At 40.4% G+C, this 13,029-nt stretch overlaps 1 protein-coding gene across 2 annotated transcripts in view; it reads left to right on the plus strand.

Moving 5' to 3' along the window:
• Nucleotides 1-13,029, plus strand: part of SACS (sacsin molecular chaperone) — a 228,363-nt gene that overhangs the window by 173,267 nt on the left and 42,067 nt on the right. For both annotated transcript variants that reach the window (XM_034758747.1, XM_034758746.1), the window contains 2 exons: nt 3,610-3,721; nt 11,617-11,763. In XM_034758747.1, coding sequence (XP_034614638.1) covers nt 3,610-3,721; nt 11,617-11,763 — 259 coding nt within the window. The remainder of the gene's footprint in view (nt 1-3,609; nt 3,722-11,616; nt 11,764-13,029) is intronic.

Below are 13,029 nucleotides of genomic sequence, written 5' to 3' on the forward strand. Positions count from 1 at the left end.
TGGGTCACTGCAGGGGAGGTAACTGGGGGCAGAAGCTTGTGGAGGCCTCCCGGCCCACCCTGCCTTGGAGCCCCAGGTAAGCCCTGCACCCGCGACCCCGTCCCAGAGCCTGCATCCCCACCCCATCTCCACATACCCCCTCCTACCTCCAAACTCCCTTCCAAAGCCTGCACCCCCTTCCCACACACCCCATCCCACCCCCCAAACTCCCTCCCAGAGCCTGCACCCCCTCCCCACACACTCCCCAGCCTCCAAACTTCATCCCAGAGCCTGCATCCCAGACCCTCCCCCACCCAAACTCCTTCCGAGAGCCCAAGCTCTCACCCCTTCTACACCCAAACTCTCTCCCAGAGCCTGCACCCCAATCCCCTACCCCAGACCTCCTCCCACACCCAAATTCCATCCCAGAGCCTTAGGCAGGTGGGGGGCAGAGTTTTTTGGGGGAGGCGGGTTCTGGGCGGCATGAGTGACATTGGCCTGCTGGGAGGATTTGAGAACTGGCACTGGCCCTAAGGTAAATTGAGTTTGAGACCCCTGGTATAAAGAAAAAAAAACCTGTAGTACTTGGCCTACATTACCAGACTTTTTGGATATGTCAGATAAAATGATTAGCAGTGGAACAACCAACAGTTTTATTACTTATATTGTCATCACTAGGTTTCAGATTTCCCATCTTGTTAAGAAGAATGGGGCAATTAGAGCTTTTTTCCCCTCTGCAGACTTCATAAGACATCACCACATTGAAAAGTTTTCTTTGCAATCATACAGGCTAGAAACATTTTTATTTATTTACTTACTTTTTTATTTCTGTTAAGTGAAATCTTAAATTGTGAAAGAACTTGATCAGAGCAATCGATAAGATGTATAGGTGTTCCATTTCTGTAGCACACAGTGTCCCAGTAGTGCTTCTAGGAGGAGGCCCTGACAAACCAGTCACTGGCATTTTTTTTTTTTTTTTTTTTGTGGTAGGGGTTAAATTCCAGTATCAGAGTCCCAGCTGTAAATACTCTAAACTGAAGCTCTCAGGTGCCTGTGATCTGAGTTAGGTGAGAATTGTCTATTCTCACCATGGGAGGAGAGAGGCAAGGTTTGCTGCCCAGAAGCCAGGGCAGGAAGTTCTAGAACTGCCCTGTGTGTGCTGATTTGTTTGCAGAATGTTAAAGAAGTATTGACAGAAACTTTGCTGCTTTTATTTTGATTTAAGGGTTGGGAATTCTTTAAATACATAGTATTGAAATGAAACAAGCCAAAAAATGTAGTGGTTTCTTAGAAAGGGTGTCGGAAGAAATGGTGGACTGCAACTATTCAAATTGATAGTAGTAATGTGTGTAGGGGTTTAATGATCTCTCTGTATCTTCCTGCACCATTGTTGATGATGATTATTATGGGCGCAGCTAAGCAACACGCAGCAATTCTGTTGATACATTACTATTTGATGAACTGTGACTATTTCTCTTTCTTCTCCATCTCTCTGACTATCTTTTAGCATGCATTTGTTGTAGTGTTGACATTAGCAAGAAGTAGTCTATGCTGTTTTTATTTAAGTTTGCCATTTGCACATATGTGGAACAGATGGATTGTTAGAATGAAAAGTAGAGAGATTGTCTAACATCTAACTTCTTTCAAGACTATGGCAAACATGTTTTCTTCTTCTAGTGCTTGTTCATGTCAATTCCAATCAGGTGTGTGCATGCACACATGCACGGCAGCCATAAGATTTTCCCCCTAGCAATATCCGTCGGGTCGGCCTGCGTGCCCCCTGGAGTCGCATCTTCATGGTGCTTGATATAGGGCCCTGCCAACCCACCACCCCCTCATTTCCTTCTTACTTCCAGTGATGGTTAGCTGGAACATCCCTTGCTCTAATCTTGACAAGCGCTTTGGCAGTGTCTGTGTATATAGTCCTTACAAGTAGTTAGCTTCGTGTTAGTTTAGATTAATTAGAGTTAGTTCTTACGTTTTCTTTGGGGGGTTCCCCCTCATCGCTCTCCCGGCATCGGGGCATGCTGCGGTCTCCAGGTTTCAAAACCTGCGAGGTCTGCTGCAAGTATATGCCTAGAAATGATCCACACACTTTGTTTGAAGTGTTTAGAGGAGAGCCACCAAAAAGATTGTTGTAGGATCTGTAAGGGGTTTCACCCCAGGACGTTGAATGACAGGGATCAACTCCTGAAAAGCCTTCTGATGGAGGCTGTGTTCCATCCCCAGTCTGACCCTGGGTCAGTGGATCCCGCGCCGAGCATCTCCTCCTCAATGCGGAGCACCCCGGCGCTTTCGGCATGGGAATCGGTGCTGGGGAAAGACTCTTCTAAAGACTCCCAGCACCGCCATGGCCTAAAAGAGAAACTTGAAGAAAAGATCTTTTGGTGCCTAGAGATGTATTTGGTGGTCCAATAAAAATAATGCAGTATCTAAGGACCTGCAAACACTTACACATGTGCTAAACCAGGGGTTCTCAAACTGGGGGTCAGAACCCTTGAGGGGGTCATGAGGTTATTACGTGGGGGGGGGGGGGGGTTGTGAGCTGTCAGTCTCCACCCCAAACCTCGCTTTGCATCCAGCATTTATAATGGTGTTAAATATATAAAAAAGTGTTTTTAATTTATAAGAGGGGTCGCACTCAGAGGCTTGCTATGTGAAAGGGGTCACCACTAAAAAAGTTTGAGAACTATAGTGCTAAACTTTACTACTCTGAGTAGTCCCTCCAAATATAAGCATGTACATAAGTGTTTGCAGGATTAGGTCCTAATATACTGATACTCACACTGTTAGAATTTTTCTGTCAATTTCTGTTAGTAATGCTCTTTTGACTATATTGTCCTTTATAATAAGCCTGAGTAATTTAACAGTGCTGCAGTTAATTGTCACTTCCATATTATCCTGGATTGTATGACAAATCAAGTATGTAAATAGAAACATAATCCTAATCACATATCGTAGAAAACCAAATATAGAAAAATAAAAATTACATTATTCATGTTTGGGTGGTGGTGCAGGTCTAGGGAAAGCAGGTGCCTCACAGTCCTAGGGATCACCCCCTTTTTATATTCTTCCTTACCTCCTTCATCCCTCAATTATTATGACCGCTCATCTGTTGAAAAGTGAGCTGGATGCTGTTCCTTTCAAAGACAGTAGTTGCCGCTCTCAACAGAGCTGGAGAGAGGGGCTGCTGCAGAATAATACATGGGACTCCATACCTCCGATATCCCCCAACCCAGAGCTCAAAACAATGCCCCTGCATTGCTTCTTGCTTGATTCCAGTCTGAAAGTTACAGTGTGATCTTATCCCCTTCTTCACATGTTGCGTTACTGCTAGACTGCTGTGTTAATCCAGTTTGCGATAGTTTAATAAGGTAAAAATTTATAATTTGACATTTTTTAAATTGTGTTTGAGTATGATAGTTGCCCTCTAAAATAAAATTCAGAAATGCCTATTTTAATTTAAGCAAATTGTTGAAAATCACACTTGTTGAAAATATATTGAAACATTTTTTAGACAATGACCTATAATTATTTTCTTCATTCAAGTTTGGAAGCTATAAGTATAATATTAAAGTTAGAGTGAAGCATAAAATTATTGCAATCACTTAGAGGTTATTTTGCTCTCAGGAACTGATCCAGAATGCAGAAGATGCTGGTGCCACAGAGGTTAGGTTTTTGTATGATGAGACTCAATATGGAACAGAATCTCTCTGGTCGAAGGACATGGCACAATACCAGGGTAAATATATTATTTTTAGCTCATGTTCTCTAATATGTGTGTGTGAGTCCCAATGGTTCAGTAGTCTGCCATTTATGCCCAGTAGGGCACTCATTGAATCCATGCATTCAAGGGCAGAATTTGACCCTTATGAACAACTATTCAAATTTGTGTACAGCAGATACTTTTGCACAAATCCAATAGTTAAGTGGGCCAGCAACCAATCTGCATACACAAATTAAGCCTACTAGTAGTCTACAATCTTAGTGCTTTAGGCTTAGGTACCTCAGGAATAGTTAGTGATAAGTATTTGGGTGGGAGTCATTCAGGGGAAATCCCAAGGTGTTGAAAGAAGTGATAGTGTTGGTAAATCATTAGTTTTACTTTCCCAGTACCCCAGCATGATAGTAGGAGGCACTAGGTTGAAAATGACAACACTCTTAATGAAATCCAGGAAATGCTAGTAGTTACCTTAAAAAAAAAAAAAAGAGGGGGGGGGGACAGCCTTTCAGAGAATTTTTAGTTAAATATAAAAGCTACCTCTACTGAAACTGCAACAAGTGTGATTCTTTGCAGTTCCTCAGATAAATACTTAACTACAATGTGAAATTCTTTTGTACTCATGTCTCAAGTTAGTGGTAATATAATTCTGACAGTTGGTGTTTCTTTTTTTTTTTTTTTTAACCCTTCAACCAGAATGAGGCCCTGTGTTTTTCTGTGGGCTAGGTAGAGTGGGAGGAGGGCACTTGAGGTTTAAAAAAAAAAAGAGAGATCTGTGAAGGAGTTTGATTCGTAGGTGAACAACAGGTAGGACCAGAGAAGCAGTGTTATATGAATGATAGGTTGGGGGAATTGTACTGTAACTTTTGCCATATTGCATATTTGTTTGTATATATCTGTTTTTCTCACCTTTTAGACTGTACACAGTTTAGGGCATGGCCTTCTATTTTTGGATAGTTCCTAATACCATGGGGCCCCAACCAATGTCTTTAAGTGCTCCTAGAATACAAATAATAATAAGACAATAGTGCTTCATAGATTTCAAGTTGGAATCTGAGAATAACTTGCAGGTTGGGTCTAAGAAGTCTCACTGAGATCTGACAAAATGGCTGAGGTAGAATACTCTGAACTAGCATTTGTATAGTCTTGTTTTTGGGATCACATCACATTATTGGCATCACAGAGCTGAGAACTTTCTGAGGAGCTGTTTGTGTTTGGGGCACATGCATACCCTCTCATGACTGAACAATTGGAGCTCAGGTTATAAAAGAGCTGCCCAAACTGCCGAAGTTCCCTAAGGTCATTAATCTCTTAGTATTCTACCTGAAGTCTCATTCTTACCTAGGGGAAGCTAGACTCCATACCTTGAAAGTCAAAAGTGCTTTTTGTTTTTATTTAGATAGCGCTAGTTCACTTAGGAAATTACCTAGACTTTTTAAGCTTTGGGGATTGATTTAAAGGGCATGCAATTTCCATACAATGGCTCTTTAAGTGGATTAGTCTGAGCATTGGGATAGTATACATTAGCTAGGTTAAAAATACTTGAGAGTGGGCTTATTTTGGAATATTGTGAAGGTTGCATATTAGAATCATAGAAATATCAGGGTTGGAAGGGACCCCAGGAGGTCATCTAGTCCAACCCCCTGGGAGAAGAAATACTTTGGCACCAACATTGGCGTCAGTGATAATATTGGCATCAGGTGGTCTTGAAGACAAAGGTCCCTGGTATGAGCCTGGCTCTAAAGGGACAGTTGGGAGGAGGCGTCTCTCAGAAGAGATGGAACAGTCTCCCATTGAAGAATATACTGATAGTACATTCCCTGAAGACCAAATTGGGTCTTCTTTAGTCTCTTGCCCAATGAAAAAAAAATTCCAGGAGCACATGGGGAGAATGGCTAATATCCTGCAGTTTATAGATTCATAGATTCTAGGACTGGAAGGGACCTCGAGAGGTCATCAAGTCCAATCCCCTGCCCTCATGGCAGGACCAAATACTGTCTAGACCATCCCTGATAGACATTTATCTAACCTACTCTTAAATATTTCCAGAGATGGAGATTCCACAACCTCCCTGGGCAATGTATTCCAGTGTTTAACCACCGTGACAGTTAGGAACTTTTTCCTAATGTCCAACCTAAACCTCCCTTGCTGCAGTTTAAGCCCATTGCTTCTTGTTCTATCCTTAGAGGCTAAGATGAACAAGTTTTCTCCCTCCTCTTTATGACACCCTTTTTAGATACCTGAAAACTGCTATCATGTCCCCTCTCAGTCTTCTCTTTTCCAAACTAAACAAACCCAATTCTTTCAGCCTTCCTTCATAGGTCATGTTCTCCAGACCTTTAATCATTCTTGTTGCTCTTCTCTGGACCCTCTCCAATTTCTCCACATCTTTCTTGAAATGCGGTCCAGAACTGGACACAATACTCCAGTTGAGGCCTAACCAGCACAGAGTAGAGCAGAAGAATGAATTCTCGTGTCTTGCTCACAACACACCTGTTAATGCATCCCAGAATCATGTTTGCTTTTTTTGCAACAGCATCATACTGTTGACTTATATTTAGCTTGTGGTCCACTATAACCCCTAGATCCCTTTCTGCCATACTCCTTCCTAGACAGTCTCTTCCCATTCTGTATGTGTGAAACTGATTTTTCCTTCCTAAGTGGAGCACTTTGCATTTGTCTTTATTAAACTTCATCCTGTTTACCTCAGACCATTTCTCCAATTTGTCCAGATCATTTTGAATTATGACCCTATCTTCCAAAGCAGTTGCACACTCAGTTTGGTATCACCTGCAAACTTAATAAGCGTACTCTCTATGCCAATATCTAAGTCGTTGAAGATATTGAACAGAGCCAGTCCCAAAACAGACCCCTGCGGAACCCCACTTGTTAATACCTTTCCAGCAGGATTGGGAATAATTAATAACTACTCTCTGAGTATGGTTATCCAGCCAGTTATGCACCCACCTTATAGTAGCCCATCTAAGTTGTATTTGCCTAATTTATTGATAAGAATATCATGCGAGACCGTATCAAATGCCTTACTAAAGTCTAGGTATACCACATCCACCACTTCTCCCTTATCCACAAGACTTGTTATCCTATCAAAGAAAGCTATCAGATTGGTTTGACATGATTTGTTCTTTACAAATCCATGCTGGCTATTCCCTATCACCTTACCACCTTCCAAGTGTTTGCAGATGATTTCCTTAATTACTTGCTCCATTATCTTCCCTGAGCAGTGGGCCTACCCTGTCCTTGGTCTTCCTCTTGCTTCTAAGGTATTGATAAAAAGTCTTCTTGTTTCCCTTTTTTCCTGTAGCTAGTTTGAGTTCATTTTGTGCCTTTGCCTTTCTAATCTTGCCCCTGCATTCCTGTGTTGTTTGCATATTCATCCTTTGTAATTTGTCCTAGTTTCCATTTTTTATATGACTCCTTTTTATTTTTTAGATCATGCAAGATCTCGTGGTTAAGCCAAGGTGGTCTTTTGCCACATTTTCTATCTTTCCTACCCAGCGGAATAGCTTGCTTTTGGGCCCTTAATAGTGTCCCTTTGAAAAACTGCCAACTCTCCTTAGTTGTTTTTCCCCTCAGTCTTGGTTCCCATGGGACCTTAACTATCAGATCTCTGAGCTTACCAAAATCCGCCTTCCTGAAATCCATTGTTACTGACTGGGGTTTTAGCACCAGAAACACCCTGTGTCCTTTTTGACATTTTGGAATGGCAGACAAAGGGCAAGGTTGTTTTCCTTTATTCCCAGGTTTACTCAGTCAAACAAAAGATATTTGACTCTTTCCAGTGTTGTCCCCACCAGTATCAGAGAGAATCAGTTGTATGTATCTTGTGTCCTTGGAGGGTTATCACTTTTTATTGTAGTACCCCTCTGCTAATTCCATACTAGTCTGTGAAGCCTAGAAACTCTCCAACAGTAGCAGAGTGTCCATGACTGTTCTCTTGGGTAGAGAATGGCATAAAGTGGATGCTATTGGGAGAAAAACATATTCCTCTGCTTCTTTGGCTTCTGAATGGCAAATTATCTCACTGTTATGGACTGTTATGTCCAGATATAGCTGTGCTTTTAATCCTATTCTGCACTCTTTACTGGATGACGGGAAGCAGCTAAGAGCTTTGTTGTTGAGAGTAGAACATTAGTCAGACATGCATTAAGAGTATTTTGGCACCTCAGACTCTACTGACAGAGCCATGGCCACTAGTGTAGCTCTAAGGTTATATTCATGGCTCAGATCATCAAGGCTGGCACTAAAATCACAAACATTAATAGAGGATCTCTCCTTGGAGGGTTCAGTTCTTTACAGTGATAAGACAGATGGGACTCTAGAAAGAATCAAGATCAGAAGGGCTAAGCCTGATCCGTAGGGTTTCCCCAGGCATCTTCTACTTCAAAAATGAGACTTTTTCTACTTCCCTCTGATAGCACAGATGTGCAGCAGTAACAGAGAACACAGTCTCAGAGGAGATGCTAGCCTTTTGCTACTGTTGGGTCTGCTCCTGCTAAAAGACCACAATACAGAAGCAGGATCCCTCCCTGCATATTCTCTGAGAAACAGCAATTTTATTGGAATGCTATAGACCTATGAGTCTCTCTCTGGAATTAAAACCATGTCTCTCATTGTTTGACAATTCTTGGTGTGAGATTACCTTGGATCATTGGGTGGTAGATTCCATTGGAGATGGTTACTCGATCCAATTTCACACGAGGCCACCTCACTTTCCAGTTCTCTCTCTCTGGGGACCCCTCTGATGAGAGACTATTCTGGGAGGAAATAATCTCTCTTCTATAAAAGGGGGCTATAGAAGATGTTTCCCTCCAGCACCAAAGGAAGCGATTATATTCTAAATATTTTCTAATACTGAAGAGGGAATATTGTCTGAGACTCATTCTGGACCCAAACAGTACTGTTACAGTCCAGAAGGAATTTTACCTTGAAGCATCACAAACCAAAGTGGACAAGGCTTTTGTGTTGGGTGAAGGATAAAGGCTTAGCCCCGTATTGGCCAGAAGCCCCTGCAATTTTAGCATTTCTCTTTCATTTAAAATCACAGAATTTAGCAGCACCTTCCCTAAAAGTTCATCTAGCAGCTATATCTACCTATCACATGTTGATTAAAGACAAGCCTCTATTCTCTCACTTCAAAGTCTCCAGGTTTCTCAAGGGAATGACTAATGTGTTTCCCATTGCTAAAGGTCCTTATTCAGATAACAACTTGAAGCTGCTTTTAACAATGTTAATGAGCCTACCCTCTGAGTTCCTGTCTTGAGCTTCTTTAGAACAGCATTTGTAATGTCAATTACCTCTGCTTGAGAGGGTTAGTGAGCTCATTGCCTTCATGACCTCTCCACCTATTCCAGCTTTATGCCTAAGAATTTCATCTGTCACAATAGGTCTTCCTCCTTGTTTTCTTCCCCAGACCTTATGCCCATCCTCAAGAGATCTGTTTACACTCTTTTGCCTGGCCAGGACTAAGCCCTTTAGAAAATCTAATAGATTGTTGCTTACAGGGAAAGGTGTAAGGTTCAGTCTAGAGGTAAACAGACTCTTTCATAATGGATTAGGAAGTATATTGAACATTGTTGTTCATTAGCCAGAAAACCATTACCTCTGGGTTATAGACGCATACCACTACACCTACAGCTACCTCTGTATCTTGTTTGCGACAGGCCACCATTGCAGAGATTTGCAAAGCAGTAACATGGAGTTCTTTTCCTAAGTACTATTCATGGGACTTGAAATCTGATCTGTTGCTCAGTTTGGTAGAGTAGAGCTAGAGTTTTAGCCTAGAACTCCTCACCCACTGTCCTCTAATGGGGCACACTACTTGCTTATCTCCCATAAGTGGGAATGCACAGAGGCCCTCAGAGAAAGAGGGATTACTTACTAGTAATTGTTGTTCTTCGAGAGTTGTCTCTGTGCATTGACATTACCCACCTGCCTTCCCTCTGCCTTGTAATTCTTTGTATTTCAGGACTGTGTGGGTTTGGGAGGAGGAACTGGGGTGGGCTGGGGGGCATGTTCTCTTATATTAAAAGGAAATTAGCCATTGGAACAGTTTACCTAGAGTTGTGGTGGATTCTCCATCACTATCAATTTTTAAAATCAAGATTGGATGTTTCTTCTAAAAGATGTGCTCTAGTTCAACTAGGAATTAATTCAGGAAAGTTCTGTAGCCTGTGATATACAGGTGGTTAACTAACTGATCAGAGTGGTCCCTTCTGGCCTTGAAATCTATGTAGAAGGGGCTGATGAGATCATAGCGTGAGAATATTATTGCACTCCCGTAACTGACACAGCTTTTCTATACAGTTCCACAGTTTGGCTAGAGATGCCAAATCCTGTAAGTGTGAATGGATAGAGGCAACTTTACTAGCGATGGTTGCTTACCACTAAATATGATTTTTGAGAGCGTTGCTTCTGTGTATTTCAGACTGCCTGTCCATTTTCTCTTCTTCCTTGGGGGTCATAGATTTTAAGGCTAAGAAGGGACCATTAGATCCTCTAGTCTGATCTCCTTTATAACACGGGCTATAGAATTTCATCCAGTTACTCTTGCATTGAGCCCAGTAACTTGTTTGACTAAAGCATATTTTCCAGAAAGGAATCCAGTCTTGATTTGAAGAATTCAAGTGGTAGAGAATCCACCACTTCCGTTGATAGCTTGTTCCAGTGGTTAATCACCCTCACTGATAAAAAATTATGTCTAATTTGAATTTGGCTGGCTTTAACTTCCAGCCAATAGGCTCTTGTTCTGGCTTTCTCTGATAGATTAAAGAATCCTTTACACACTATAATCAAGTCATCTCTCAAATTTCTTTTGATAAACTAAACAGATTGAACTCTTTTAGCAATTTTCCAGCCCTCCAATTCTTTTTCTTGCTCTTTTCTACACCTTCTTCCGTTTTTCAACGTTGCTTTTAAAATGTGGACTCCAGAACTCCATGTGCTATTCCAGTATTGATCTCACCAGTGCCATATACAGAAGTAAATTCACCTCCCTACTCTTGGTCACTACTTCACTTTTGTACATCCAAGAATTGCATTAGCTCTTTTTGCCACAGTATCATACTGGGATCTCATGTTGAGTTTTTTGTCCACTCTGACTGTTAAATCCTTTTCAGAGTCTCTGATTTCCAGGATACAGTCCTCCATTCTGTACATATGGTCTGCATTCTTTGTTCCTAGATGTATGCTCTTGTATTTGGCTATATTAAAATATATTTTGTTCACATGGACTCATCTTATCAAATGATCCAGATTGCTTAATATGACTGTCCTTTCCTCATCATTATTTACCACTCTGCCAATCTTTGTGTCATTTGCAAATTTTATCAGCACCGATTTTGTATTTTGTTCTACTCCAATAGGATTCTCAGAATTATTGAAGGAACTGAAGTGGTTGGGGCCGCACAGCTCTTTTATAATCTAGGTTCAGGACATTCAGTGTTATAAGAGGATTCTTGTATGACCCCCATGGTCACTGCTTTCCTGAAGTTTCCTGAAGCTCTTTCTCAACGTGACCTTCGTTTATCTTGTATGACAGAAAATGGTAGGTAGTAAACCAAAATTATATGGTGTGTGTTAAAATTTTCATGGAATCTAAAATAATCCAACAAATCAGTTGACGGACTTGTGTCTCTGAAGAGAAAGAGAAGAAAATGTGTTGTTTAGGGTTTTTATTTTGCAGAAGTTCCTCTTCATCTTTTTGGACTTTCCCAATAAATTTTAGTTTCATTTCTCCAATACCAGTTTGAGTTACAGCTTCCTCATTAAATTTGCACATCTATAGTTACATTCAAAAATGCTTTCTTGATTTAGTAAGTTTACTTCCTGGAAACTAAACAGGTGGACCCAAGTGTGCTATTTTTGAATTGCCTTACGTGTGCCTATTTATTTTTTAGGGCCAGCACTTTATGTATACAACAATGCAGTTTTTACCCTTGAGGACTGGCATGGCATACAGGAAATAGCAAGAAGCAAGAAAAAGGATGATCCCCTGAAAGTTGGAAGATTTGGAATTGGGTTCAATTCAGTATATCATATAACAGGTACTATGTGTAGCTCCTTTAAAAATAAAAATATTAACATTAAGATTTGTTTAATCTCATATACACATCAAACATAAGGATGTTGGCAGGGTGTTCTCTGGGTGAAGCCCTTGACATTGGAATGCACTTCATCCACCCATGGTCTATCAGAGCCCATCTTTTTTTAATCTTCTGGGCATGCTATAAAGTCCATATTTTTTCCAGGCTTTTAGAGGGAGGCTTTGAATTGGAGGGGTTTATTTTATTATTGACTCTATATTTTGCTGGTGATATTAACGTGAGGTGAACAATCCTCTATGTTGTATTATTTGAATTATGCATTTTTAGTTTATATAACTGATGCCCAGAGCATAGGATGGATGTTTAACAGACGTCTATAAATTTAAATAAGATACAATAAGCGAAGACTGAAGCTTTGTGCAGTTTGATTTTTGTCCTGTATGTATTTAAGGGAAATGTTAAATAGAGATCAATAAACAATGCTTATTTTGTCTCATACCAAAAAAAGTACTTTTCCATCGTATAACCATCACATGCAATTTACTATTTAACAGGAGGATGTTCACATTGATTGTATAAAGCAAAAAATACCCTAGTATACTGCTAATGAGTCATAATGTGCTCCTCTTCCACAAGCTGGTAGCACTTAACTATGGGCATCTTTTTTTCATTTAGATCTTTTATTACTGCAGAGTGCTTCCTAAATTCTGTAGGATTGTTTTACCATTTCATTTGATAGTCCTTTCTTTCATTCATATATGTGCATTGAATTAGTACACTCTACATAGAAACCTGGATACAGATTTCTGCCTTCTTCTCTTAAAAATTCGTACATTTTTTGACTTGCATCCCTAAAAATGTTGCATTCAATACATTTATTTGTATTCTGTTGTGGTTATGCCACATGGAAAGATTAGTAGTTATTCATTCTGTTGGATTACATATCAATATAATACTGGATTATTATAATATGAAGCTGGCATGGCAAAAGAAAGGCAAGTATAGACAACTGGTGTTCGGTATCTAGATAGTATTTCGTTTCTGAGACGAGCGTGTCAAATCTTAGGGCAAAACTTTATTTGATCAATGTAATTTATCTCTGTTATGCCTTCCATAAACAGATTCTGTCATCATAAGATATTTTTATATAATATTGTCTCTACTAAAGTATGAATAGTCGTCCATTAGTAGAATTGGGTTTTTGATAAATAACGGCAATTTATAATTTTAAAATGACAATTTAATTGATTATAATGGCCAAAGCTG

Source organism: Trachemys scripta, chromosome 1, assembly GCF_013100865.1.
Source record: "Trachemys scripta elegans isolate TJP31775 chromosome 1, CAS_Tse_1.0, whole genome shotgun sequence".
NCBI classification, from domain to species: domain Eukaryota; kingdom Metazoa; phylum Chordata; order Testudines; family Emydidae; genus Trachemys; species Trachemys scripta.